Genomic DNA, 12,937 nt, shown 5'->3' with positions numbered 1-12,937 from the left:
GCACTTGGCCACCAGAATGCTCCATAGAGCCCCTTCCCCCATCACAGGCAGGGTGATTATGAGAAGGAAATAAAACGGAAAATGAGCCCCTGCCCCCACAAAAGCGTGTGGGGTACAGTGATGTGGTGACGCCTGATATAAAAGGGTCTGGTTGATCTGGGGAGTGGAAGGGGTAGTGACAATTCTCAGCAACTGTCCCTGTGGGGCTGGGTGGGGCATCCTGGCCTGCAGACTCTACCGTCCTTAGCTCCCCCTTGCACTGAACACTGAATCTTGCACGGCTTCTGGCCCAGCTTGAAAGCCATTTCCTGGGGAGCCTTCCTGCATGAACTTTGTGGAATAACAGAGCCACTGCTTAGGGACGCTGGGAGGCCCAGGGAATCCAGAGCTAAGATGAGAAGGCCTTAAAGGAGGTGAACAGGGAGGAGAGGCTGGAGCTCTCAGAACTGGGAACTGGCCAAGACTCCTCAAGGTCTAGTCGGTGACGGCTCAGAGTCGCTTCCTGAGCACTTAAGCTGGGCTTGGCGCCAGAGCATACCATAAAGGGAGGGCAGTGCCTGCCGTGAGAGCAGCAAGTTCAGAAATACTCCCAGCCGGGAGTAAGAGTGCAGGCCTTTAACCCCAGCCTTGGGCAGGTACCTCTGTGAGTTCAAGGCCAGCCTGGTCTACGCGGTGAGTTTCAGGACAATCCTAACGATGTAAAGAGACCCTGCCTTGGAATAACAAAAAAGAAAAGAAATAAGGCCAGGTTCTAGAGAGCCAGCAGCTGGGTGTTGTGGGGCCCTTCACATGTCATTATCACGCTCTCTGCTCTCCGTGGCGACTGCAGACGGCAGATAACGGTTCCTCTAGGACTGGGCGCGAAGGGGAGGGGAAGGGAGCAGGTAGGTACACGCGGTGCCCACCAAGCACCTCTCACCTGTGCCCTCCTGCTCCGGTGCAGGAAGTGCACACAGAGGCAGAGGAAACTGCGGGGAAGGCGGGAGTGGGTGGAGGGAGGAGACACTGCCCCCGGAGGGGGGGTACTGCCACGTGACCCCACCCCACTCCCTCACAGCCCTGTCTGGTCCAGAGCTGGTCGCACGAGGGAGCTTCTTGGGGAGCTTGGTCCCTTGCCCCTTCGTGAGCTACCTGATGTGTGGAGAAAAAGACGGTGAGAGGGGAAAGAATTGAGGTCTCGGGGCTGGACCGAGTCTACGGCTTCCTCTGGGGTGGTTTGGGGGTTCCTCCTTTTCTCGCCGTTGGAGATGTACCCACGCCTCCTATTCTGGGTCCCTTAAGAAGACCAGAGCAGGAGGCTAAGCAAGAAAGAACACACAGAAGGAGCCCTAGCACATTCAGAGCTGGGGTGTTGCAGGAAGGGGATTCTAAGAGCTGTTGGGGTTCAGGACAGGGGTGACTTCCTATCTGTCAATCTACACATGAAAAAGAGTAGGGATTGTGTTTTTCCAAAGCTTAAGGTTTAAGGTTTGTGACAGTCAGCCTTCGCTTTTGCCGGCGGCTTCTCTCTCTCTCTCTCTCTCTCTCTTTCCTCTCTCTCATCCTGGAGACCCTCATCCTCATTTGACAGGCTGGGAGACCTAGGCCTTGGTCGGAGGTGGAGTGGGCTTCTTTTCACTTGAGCCAAGGCAGGGCCAAGGCGAAGCTCACCACCCGGAGCCCCTCGATCCTCCTGCGAGCAAGGATCGTGCTTGTTTGTCCCGCGCGCCCGCTGAGATGTTCCGCCAGTGGTCGGTGCAGTCAGGACCGGCCCCCCGACGGCCTGGATCCCTTGCGGCAACTGAGGAGCTGTGGGAGGAAGAAGTGGAGCGGCTGTGCGCCTCCCGGGCGCCGGTACGGATGCTGCCCTACGCCATGGCCGACAGGCGCTTCATCCGGTAGATTCTGGCTGAGCGGCGATGGGGGTGGGGGCAGCCCCCGAGGATGTACCTGTCAGAGGGATGACTCAAGGGCGCCCCCATCACCTCGCTCCCCTAGGGAACTGCGGGAGCCCGAGGGGGTGAAGACCTCCTGCCGGCAGCGGTGGTGTCGCAGAGGGCAGGTGGCCCGACAGCACCTCAGGGAGGCAGCGCAGAAGCTGGCTCATGGCTTCGGGCTTTGGGAGGGAGCACTCTACGAGATTGGGGGTAGGATCCCATACCGACCCTCACATCCCACCTCCCTAGTCAGCCCCTCCATCCTTGTACGTCCCCTCAAATTCCTCCCGTGCACACCTTGATGGGTGTCAGCTCACAGAGTGTTATTGGAGATACTGCACAGAAACCCCAACATTGCATTGCCATGGGCTGGTCCCAACTTCACACAGCCCTGGGAGTCTCCATGTGGGGGCCTGTCCCTCCTGACTTTTCTCCCATAGGCCTCTTCGGGACCGGGATCCAGTCATACTTCACTTTCCTTCGCTTCCTGCTGCTGCTCAACCTGCTGACCCTGCTGATGACCGCCAGTTTCGTCCTGCTGCCCCTGGTCTGGCTCCACCACCCTGAGCCAGGCCCTGCCTTGAAACTGAGTGAGTGTTGGGATTGCCCTGACCCTGTGCACCTCAGCCTGGGCATGCTGCGTGGGCTAGCCTTGGACTCTGCTTGACACTACCTTCTGCACATACAGCCTCAGTGTTAGGCAGATGCAGTGGAGTTGGAAGGTTGAGTGTCACGTGTGTCTGGGGGACCCTGTTCTGTTGGTCCCCTCTTCCTACTCAGCAGGCCTCCAGTGCTCCGGCAGCCACCTGTCCCAGAGCGGCATTCCGAAGTTCCACAACCCACTTTGGAATATTTTAACTGGCAGGGTAAGTGGGGTCTCTGTTGTCTGTGTGGCTGTGCGCTAGGGCATCTGGGAGACGCTAGTCAGAAAGGACTGATCCTCAAGAGACATTTTGGCTTACACAGAACGGCCAGCCCAGATATAGAGACATAGTGACGGGCCCATGAGCCATGGAGCGCAGCTTGGAGCAAGAGACAGATGGGAAAAGTGTCCAGACCTCTGAGATAAATAAACACACACACACACACACACACCAATTCCTGGAGGCCACTGAAGTCCTGGACCCAAATCTGTATGACCTGAGCAAGTCACCTAGCTTCTTTTAGTGCCTGTAAAGTAAGGATACAGGCACAGTGGTAAATACCTGCAAACACAACACTTGGGAGGCTGAGGCAGGAGGATCACATGCTCAAGGCCAGCCTGGGCTACATAGGGAGATCTTGTCCTTCCTTGTAGGACAAGCACTCAGAACAGGGCCCAACCTGCGTTCACACGCCCTCGCTGTGTCCCCAGGCCTTCAACAACACCTATCTCTTCTATGGTGCCTACCGGGCAGAGCCAGAGCGCAACTCAGCATACAGCATCCGCCTGGCCTACCTCCTCACTCCAATGGCTTGCCTGCTCCTCTGCTTCTGTGGGACACTGCAGCGGTGAGCAAAGACCCCACGTCTCCTACAGGCCTCCATCCTTGGCCATCCTTCCTGGGGCAAAGTTGGCAGACAGATAGATCCCTGTGCAACAAGGCTCACCTGGCCCCCAGTCCTCCTCCCGTACTACGAGGGGGGTGCCGAGCTACAGGGATCCCTGCACCAGCTTTCTGAGGCCTGAATCCCAGCCAAGCCACAGCCAAGGGTGGCGAGTGGAGGAACTCCCACAGCAATCCTTCTTCCGTCCCCCAGGATGGTACAGGGACTGCCACAGCAGCCACTCCTGGGCCAGGGATACAGGGCACCCCTCAGCGCCAAAGTCTTCTCATCTTGGGACTTCTGCATCCGGGTGTGGGAAGCTGCCACCATCAAGAAACATGAAATCAGCAATGAACTGAAGGTGTGTGGGAGGCAGAGTGTGTGTGTGTGTGCGCGCATGTCTGTGTGTGCATATCTGTGTATGTATGTGTGCGTGTGTCTCTGTGTATGTGTGTCTGTGTGTGTGCGTGTATCTGTGTATGTGTGTGTGCGTTGTCTCTGTGCGCTTGTCTGTGTGTGTCTGTGTGTGCGTATCTGTGTATGTATGTGTGCGTGTGTCTGTGTGTGCGTATCTGTGTATGTATGTATGCGTGTGTCTCTGTGCGCGTGTCTGTGTGTGTCTGTGTGTGCGTATCTGTGTATGTATGTGTGCGTGTGTCTGTGTGTGCGTGTCTGTGTGTGTTGTGATGAAAGTGGCGGGTGAGGGGCATGCAAGCGTGAACAGGCGTGGTCAGATGACTGTGTGAACCAGCTGTGTAGGAGAACATGCAAATGCTGTAAGAATGTGTGAGCCAGGCCTAGTGGTAATCCTTCCACTTGGGAGGTGGAGGCAGGGGGATCACTGTGAATTCAAGGTCAGCCTGAATTACTTGAGAAGCTCTAGGTCAGTCAAGGATACATAGTGAGACCCTGACAGAAAACAGATAAATATGTAAATATGTCTAGATATGATGTATATGTCTGTGACCCTAGCACTCAGGAAGCTGAGGCAGAAGGATTGCCATGAGTTCGTCACTAATCTAAGCTACAGTTTTTATAAGTGCCAGGCCAGTCAAGATTGTGAGACAAGACAAGGGGTTGGCAGGACGGCTTTTCAGGTAGATGGCCCTGTTCTGAAGCCCCCCGACTTGCAGTTTCTCTCTGGATCCTACAGGTTGTGCTATGACTTCCATGTGTGCACCATGGCATAAACACACACACACACACACAGTGTAAAAAAGCCCAGCTACAAAAGGTAGGGATGTGTGTGTGTGTGTGTGTGTGAAATGCTTCAGGGCCCCTCCCCTCTGCCCTCAGGTGGAGCTGGAAGAGGGCCGCCGCCTGGAGCTGGCTCAACAGCAGACCCGCACCCAGAAGGCCTGCCACCTGCTCACCCACCTGCGTACCAATGTCCTCATTGCACTTCTAGTGGTTGGAGCCATCAGCGCCATCTTCTGGGCCACCAAGTACTCACAGGACAACAAGGAGGTGTGGGGCAGTATAGTCCTTCCTTTTTTAAAAAGATCTGTTTATTATGCCTTTTCAATTAACTTATTTATGTGCATTGATATTTGGCCTGTATGTATGAAAAAGTATGAGGGTGTTAGATCCCCTGGAACTGGGGTTAAAGACAGTTGTGAGCTGCCGTGTGAGTGCTGGGAATTGAACTCAGGAAGAGCAGCCAGTGCTCCTAACCTCTGAGCCATCTCTCTAGACCCCATATTTTCCTCTCTTTATGGTTTGCTTTCTTGCTTTCCTGTTTTGAACCGTGAGAGGAGACAGGTGATCCCACTTTGCAGACGAAAAAACTGAGGCTCAGGCCAAGGCCCTGCGCCCGCAGACCCCTGACCACCCCTCCTGCTCCCGACAGGAGTCCCTTTTCCTGGTGCTGCAGTACCTGCCTCCTGGAGTCATTGCCCTGGTCAACTTCCTGGGTCCCCAACTGTTCACGGTCCTGATCCAGCTGGAGAACTTCCCTCCCAGCACTGAGGTCAACCTCACCCTAATCTGGTGAGTACCAGGGGCTGCAGCCTGTGGTTCGTAGGAGTCCTGAACCGGGGGACTCTCCTATTTACCATTACACCAAAGGGGTGGGGTGGGCAGTGCTTCTAGAAAATTCAGTCTCAGGTCCCAAACCTGCGGCTTCCCCTGAAGGGAGCAGAGGGCCCTTCGGAGGGGTGGGGATGCTCTTTGATCAGCTGTGAAGACACGCAAAGTCTGGCAATTTGAGACACAGCTCTTGTGAACCTGGAGGGCTGGGCTCCTTCCCTTGATGACCGTCACTCACTGCCGAGGTGTCCTGGCCAAGGTTGCTCTCATCCTCCTAGCTCTGCCACTGTGTCCCTATTCCACTGCGAGCCCTGCTCTGAGCATTCCCCACGGGACCTCCGTGTGCCTTGCCCACTTCACTAGTGCCTCTCTCCTCTCACCTCTCTCCTCCCCTCTCCCCTCTCCCCTCTCTCTCTCTCTCTCTCTCTCTCTGTCTCTCTCTCTCTCTCTGTCTCTCCTCTCTCCCCTCTCCCCTCTCCTCTCTCTACCCTCTCCCCTCTCTCTCTCCTCTCTACCCTCTCCCCTCTCACTCCTCTCTCTCTCTCTCCTCTCTCTCTCTTCTCTCCTCCCCTCTCTCTCTCCTCTCTCTCTCTCTTCTCTCCTCTCCTCTCTCCTCTCTCCTCTCTCCTCTCTCCTCTCACCTCTCTGGGTCTCGCCTTCTTTTCCCCTCTGCTTCCCTCGTGGTCAATTCTGATTTGATTTGAAACATACATGGAAAACAACTCCAAACTGTGCCAGGCACCGTGGCATAGCCCTAGCACTTGAGGGGCAGAGGCAGGCGGGATCATAAGCTCAAAGCTAACCTGGGCTACGCAGCAAGAAGCTGTCAAAACCATCAAAAAAAAAAAAAATAAATAACCAAGCCGGGCGGTGGTGGCGCACGCCTTTAATCCCAGCACTCGGGAGGCAGAGGCAGGCGGATCTCTGTGAGTTCGAGACCAGCCTGGTCTACAGAGCTAGTTCCAGGACAGGCTCCAAAGCCACAGAGAAACCCTGTCTCGAAAAACCAAAAAAAAAAAAAAAAAATAACCATCAAAATCTTAAGGGCTGGCAGGATGGCTCTGTGTGAAAAAGCACATGCCATGCAGCCTGGCAATCTGGGCTTGGATCCCTGGAACACATGTACAAAGCCAGATGTGGTGGCACACATCTGTAACCACAGCACTCCTTTGTTGAGATGGGAGAGAGACAGGAGAATCAGCTGGAAACTTTTGGGCCAGCAAACCTGGAGTACACAATCCAGCCTTGGAAAGCAGAAGGCCAGCCTGGTCTACAGAGAAAGTTCCAGGACAGGCAGAGATACACAGAGAAACCATGTCTCAAAGAACAAAAAAAGAAAGAAAGAGAGAGAGAGAGAGAGAGAGAGAGAAAACTTACCTTGAGATTTTTGTCTGTTGTTTTTTGAGACAGGGTCTCACTATGTAGACCAGGCTGGCCTCGAACTCACAGAGATCCACCTGCCTCTACCTCCCAAGTGCTGGAATTAAAGATCTGTGCCACCACTATACCAGACTTACCTTGTTGTTGTTGTTGCTGTTTAAGAAAGAAAAATAGCCTTTAATCCCAGCACTCGGGAGGCAGAGGCAGGCAGATCTCGTGAGTTTGAGGCCAGCCTGGTCTACAAGAGCTAGTTCCAGGACAGGTTCCAAAGTTACAGAAAAACCCTGTCTCAAAAAAACAAAAAAAGAAAGAAAGGAAGAAAGAAAAACAAAGGTATTCCAAAGGGTAAAAGATTAAGAAATAAGCACCCAGCCACCCTTGTCCCTCAGCCCCTGTTGAACTGGAGACCCTCTGTTCCCAGCTGTTCTATCCACACATACATTGTAATTGTCCAAGTTGCAGGTGTGTGATGGCTTCAGGCCATCAGACCGGTGTGGCCCTGACATATGAAGAAGCTACACATGGCATTTGTTACTGAAGCCTAAGACGCTGAGCAGTGGGACTGGGAGATAGCATAGCCATGGAGCGTGTGCTTGGCATGAAAGAGGGGCCAGAGCTCAGCTCCAGCACCCATGTAAAAGCTGGGTGTGGTGGCACGTGCTCGTCACACCCCACATCCCACGCCCAGTGTTGCGGTGGGTGAGATGGGTAGCTGCGCCCTGGCCAGTCTGACTTGAAACACTAAGCTTCAGGTTCAGCGAAAGACCCTGCCACAAATAAAGTGGAGGCTGGAGACCAGGTCCAAGTCTCCCAGAAGTCTCCAGTCTCATTCCCAGTACCCACATGGTGCTCACAACAGCCTGTAACCCTGACTCCGAGGAGTTCCAATGCCTCTGGCCATCACTGAACACACAGTTTTAAAAATAAAAAGAGCACTCTGGAGTCAGAGACAGGCAGGTCTCTTTGAGTTTGAGGCCAACTGGGTTCACAGCACAAGTCCCAGGCCAGCCGGGGCCACATAGGGAGACCCTGTCTCAAAGAAATAAACAGACAAAAAATAAAATGTTTAAAATGTAAGTAGAGAGCAACAGAGGGAGACACCTAACGTCAAGCTCGGGGCTCCACATGCATGTGAGTGTACTCAACACAGAGACGGAGAGAGAGAGGCCAGGTATGGTGGTGCATGTCTTTAATACTAGCGCTCACAGGCAGACAGACCTCTGCAACTTTGAGGCTACCCTGGACTACATAGTGAGTTCCTGGTCAACCAGGGCTACAAAGTAAACAATAAGGAAGAGGAAGGTGTCTCCTGAACTGAGGCTCAGAGGACCCAGGAAGGCGTAGACTTTCTTCTGCAGGACCATAAATAAACCATAAATCTGGCAGCAGGAAGAACTGACTGGGACAGTATTTCCCACACTGACTTAGGAGGCAGGATCCATTCCCCGTGAACCATGTAGAGTCAGGCTTGAGGAACTCATTTTGAAAAACACCCGCGGGAGATGAAGCAGGCTGGAAGGAGGCGGGGTTGAGTCGCCAGGTTTCAGATACCAGGCAACTCTATGACCCCCACCCACCTCTGATGCATCCCCCGCCCGCCCTCAGGTGCGTGGTACTGAAGCTGGCCAGCCTGGGGATGTTCTCCTTCTCGCTGGGTCAGACTGTGCTGTGCATAGGCAGAAACAAGACCAGCTGCGAGACCTACGGCTACAACGCCTGCGAATACCAGGTGGCCACCCATTCTTCCCCCACAAAGCCCCACCTCAAACTCGGGAGTCCGGTCCCTTTCAGTCCTTGTTCTTGCCCGGATCTCGCTTTTGTGAGTAGCTGGAGGCGGAGTATGGCGTGCCCCCAGGGGGCGCCCTGCACCACACCCCAGAGGTGCATAGCTCTCCTGGCTTTGGGAGTTCACCCCAGCCACCAACCCATCCCAACCCTGACAAGCGATGGTTGCGGGAAGAGAGTTCGGAGGAACGTGGGAACAGTGATGGGTCTCTTTCCTCTGCACCTCAGTGCTGGGAGAACTCCGTGGGTGAAGAGTTATATAAATTAATCATCTTCAACTTCCTGCTCACCGTGGCCTTCGCCTTCCTGATCAGCCTGCCTCGGAGGTGAGCTACATGGGGGGCACCGCAGGGGACAGCTAGAGGCCACTGCCAAGCGTGAGCCAGGTCTGTCCCCATGAGTAAGGATGCAGGGTGCGATGGCCCATAGGGAAGACCCGCATGGCTAGCATTCCCTTCCCGCCCCGGGAGTGGACCCAGATCCTACCCCATCCTGCATTCCCCACCCCAGGCTGTTAGTGGAGCGCTTCTCAGGCTGGTTCTGGACTTGGCTGGACCGGGAGGAGTTCCTGGTGCCCAAGAATGTGCTGGACATCGTGGCTGCGCAGACTGTCACCTGGATGGGCCTCTTCTACTGCCCCCTGCTGCCGCTCCTCAACAGTGTCTTCCTCTTTCTCACCTTCTACATCAAGAAGGTGGGAGCTTGGGACAGGCACCCGAGGGGCTGCTGCAATCTGATTCTGCCTTCCCTTCCCGGGACCTCAGACTCCATGGTCCACAAAACACCCTGGTAAGTCCTGTTATCTCGCCCACCTCCAGTACACTCTCCTGAGGAACTCCAGGGCGTCCCCAAGGCTGTTCCGAGCCTCCAGTTCCACCTTCTTCTTCCAACTGGTGTTGCTCCTGGGCTTGCTCTTGGCTGCAGTCCCTCTGGCCTACGTGATCAGCAGGTGATGGGGCTGGCGGCTGGGAAGCTGGTCCAGCAACTCCTACCCCAGACCCTCACAAACCTGTCCGTTCCCATCTCTCCAGCACCCACTCCTCCTGGGACTGTGGCCTGTTCACCAACTATTCAGCCCCCTGGCAGGTGGTGCCAGAACTGGTGACCCTCCAGCTCCCACTTCCTGGCCAGCGTGCCCTCCGGTACCTCAGCTCCCACGCCTTCAGCTTCCCTCTCCTCATTCTGCTCAGGTGACTCCAGACAGCAGGGACCAAGGGGAAAATCCAGTTAGCTTTCCTTCCCCAGGGGTGGTGTACACCTGGGCATCTCCAGACAGTGTCCTGGGGTGCAGGAACCAGGGAAACTGGCTCCAAGACAGGTGACCTGAGGGCATACTGTAGGCCTTCTGGGCTCCTAGGACGCCATGAGGACTGCATGGCCCCTGGCGAAGCAGCCTCACCATGCTGGCGCTCTTAGAGCGAGGGAGGGGCTGTGGGAAGAAGGGGAGTCTTCAGATAACACAGCGTGCACAGAGCTTTGGGACTGAAAGGGTAAATCCGGTGTGGTGGTGCACATCGGCGATCCCAGCACTCGGGAGGCTGAGGCAGGAGGATGGCTGTGAATTTGAGGCCACCCTGCTTACAGAGTGAGCTCCAGGACAGCCTGGGCTTCATGGCAAGACCCTGTCTCAAAGATAGAGACTGGGGGACGGGGAAGGAAGTCAGGCAGCGACGACTGTGGCCTGGAAGGTGACTGACCTGCACTTCTATCTGCTTCAAGCCTCGTCCTGACCGTGTGCGTTTCCCAGTCCCGGGCGAACGCCAGAGCCATCCAAGGGCTGCGGAAGCAGCTGGTGTGGGTAAGTGACTGTGCTTCTGACAAATCTTTGGGGAGTGTGGAGCTTGACTGGCAGCCTACTTCGGTGGAGGCGTGGCCTTGGGTCGAAGCGGAGCCTTAGGTTGTGGGCGTGGTCTGAGGAGGGACTGGGCCTGTTGGAGGCGGGGCCGTGGTGCTGCCTGGTCCTAAATTAGGGGCCGGACTTCGGGGTGGCCTCTGACTACCTTGAGAACCTCCTCAGACTGCGTTGTGGGCGTGGCTTCTGGCTGCGGTTTGCTTCGAGCTAACAGCTGGTCCCTTAATTTTTACCTGCAGCAGGTCCAGGAGAAGTGGCACTTGGTGGACGACTTGTCACGGCTGCTGCCCGAGCTGAGCCCGGAGCCCGAGTCCCCTCGCCCTCGCTCTCTAGCTTCGCGTCCGCGGTCCTTCTGCCCCGGATTCCCGTGCCCAGGTTCACCCGGCCCCAGGACACCCCGGCTGGGACCCTCCACCAGGCTGAGCTCCTCGAGCTCCGGAGCCCCCAGTGCCTCGGTTCCTGTCGCCAGATTTCACTTCCCTAGCCGCACAGAGATGTAGCGCCGATCGCCCCACAACCCACCCCACCCCCGGTTCTGCCACAGCTTCCTCCAGCGCCTCCACTCCCATCCGTTACCGAGGATCCCTAGTCTCAGGAGCCACTGCCTACAGCTGCTGGCCCCAGGCTTCATCCTCAGGTCAGCAGGAAGAAGATGAGAATGTCTACCTCTGTTTTATTTTGTCTAATCCCTTCAGATGTTTTATTGAGTGTTTTATAGTGTACATAATGGTATATATATCAACTCATGGATAAAATTTTATGTACTTTTTTTTTAGAAGCATTCAAATTTCTTAGGAAGGGGTTCTCAGAAGTGTTTGTATACCTCTCTCCATGACGCTGCAAGCCCTGGTCTGGAACAGGCTTCCGGGCACTGAGGGCTTTTCCATGCACCCCACATTGTACCACCCACCTGTGCTCAGCAAGTGGCCAGGCCGGAGCTTGAGCCAGTTACGTGGCCTCCAAGACACACTAAACCAGAATGAGGTCTGGGTCAGGCCTGATCCTGAGAGTAACTTGCTGAAGTTGAGTGACATCTGGGTCCCTTGGGGAAAGCAAGCAGCTCAGGGTTCACAACCACACCCCTGCCAAACATTGTTCTCTCTCTAGGCCTTCCTGTGAACTGACTGAGCCTCTGAGGGGTGACGGTTCCTCCCCTCCAGGTGCTCCGGGCAGGTGCAGGCTTGCACTTTGAGACCTGTGCAGAGTGCTGTGCAGGTGGCCCTGGAAGGTGGTATGTTCAAGGGTGCTGCAAAGGCAGGGCCAGCGTGCAGCCCGGAACTCCTGATCCTCCTGCCTCTGCTTCCCAAGCACTAGGGTGACAGGCATGGGCCATTCACCCAGCTGAGGAGCCTGTAGCTCCTGCCTGGACTTCTGCCCTGGAGACTGGAGTCTTCTCAGGTGACCACTGAAGACTTGGCAGTTCAGATCCTCCTGTGGCTGACCTTGCCTTGCTTGCCTGGCCATCACATGACCTCCCCCTCCCAAAACCAATTAAGTGCTTCTAAGTGCCAGGGTCTAGGTGGTGTGTACCGGCCTACACTCCGAGACGTGCAGAGAATGCACTGTAGGAGGTGTTCTTGGAAGATGCTGCCTCCGTTCCCGGGACACAAAGACAGGGCAGGACAGGGTTTAGGGTACTGTTTCTAGGGCAACAAGACCAGGAGGGGCACAGGCAGGCTCTGGTGATCAGTGGGAGGGAATTCACAAGCTGTCCAGGTAAAAAGTGACATCTTCATTAACAGCTTTTTAAACGGCAGCTGTAGCAAAGTCGGTGGGAAACAGACTCTTGTCCCTGCCTCTCTAAACCATGAGCTGTAAGGCCAGCCACAGTGGGTCCTTCTAGTTCACTTCTCATCTTTGTAGTTCTTTGTTTATTTGTGGGGTTTTTTTTGTGTGTGTGTGTGTGTTTTCATTTTGTTTGGTTTTTATTTTTTGTTTTTGAGACAGGATTTCTCTATGTAACTCTGACTGTCCTAGAACTCACTCTGTAGACCAGGCTGGCCTCAAACCCAAAGATCCCCCTGCCTCTGCCTCCTGAGTGCTGGGATTTAAGGTGTGCACCACCACCTGGGTATTTGTTGTTTTTGCAGCCAGGCTCAAGGTTCACACAACTCCAACACTTGAAAGCTGAGGCAGGAGATTATGAGGTTGAGGTTAGCCTAGACTACAGAGCAAGATCCTGTCTCAAAGACAAAACTGGTCCAGCATGGTAGCCCATGCCAAGTGCTCAAGAGGCAGAGACAGAAGGATAGCCTTAAGTTTGAGACTAGCCTGGTCTACATAATGAGTTACAGATCAGCCAGGAAATAGAGTAGAAGTTGTGTCAAATATACAAAAAAAAAAAAAAAGCCAGGCATGGTGGTATATACCTTTAATCCCAGCACTCTGGAGGCAGATAGGAGTCTTTGTAGGTTCAAGTTCAGCCTGGTCTACTTAGTAAGTTCCAGGA

General features: G+C 54.8%; 1 protein-coding gene across 1 annotated transcript; it reads left to right on the top strand.

The window, feature by feature from the left end:
- The first annotated feature begins 1,541 nt into the window (after positions 1-1,541).
- Tmc8 (transmembrane channel like 8) lies at positions 1,542-11,164 on the top strand. The gene is made up of 15 exons (XM_041636019.1): positions 1,542-1,877; positions 1,978-2,126; positions 2,357-2,506; positions 2,700-2,782; positions 3,214-3,407; positions 3,657-3,804; positions 4,740-4,910; positions 5,293-5,432; positions 8,457-8,580; positions 8,865-8,962; positions 9,147-9,330; positions 9,455-9,585; positions 9,668-9,826; positions 10,356-10,434; positions 10,728-11,164. The coding sequence occupies exons 1-15, from the start codon at positions 1,717-1,719 to the stop codon at positions 10,986-10,988; spliced, it is 2,232 nt and encodes a 743-aa protein (XP_041491953.1). The 5' UTR covers positions 1,542-1,716; the 3' UTR covers positions 10,989-11,164.
- Positions 11,165-12,937: the final 1,773 nt, after the last annotated feature.

This window comes from Microtus oregoni, unplaced genomic scaffold, assembly GCF_018167655.1.
Source record: "Microtus oregoni isolate MIOR12 unplaced genomic scaffold, Mior012 000048F_ref0000485, whole genome shotgun sequence".
In the NCBI taxonomy this organism is placed as follows: Eukaryota; Metazoa; Chordata; class Mammalia; order Rodentia; family Cricetidae; genus Microtus; species Microtus oregoni.
The sequence above is the reverse complement of the archived record's forward strand: the minus strand, read 5'-3'. Positions and strand labels throughout refer to the sequence as shown.

Coding starts and splice junctions, on each gene's coding strand:
- Tmc8 (XM_041636019.1), top strand. CDS start 1,717: ATGTTCCGCCAGTGGTCGGTGCAGTCAGGACCGGCCCCCCGACGGCCT. Junction 2,783..3,213: donor GGAATATTTTAACTGGCAGG/GTAAGTGGGGTC, acceptor CCTTCCTTGTAG/GACAAGCACTCAGAACAGGG. Junction 5,433..8,456: donor GTCAACCTCACCCTAATCTG/GTGAGTACCAGG, acceptor GCCCGCCCTCAG/GTGCGTGGTACTGAAGCTGG.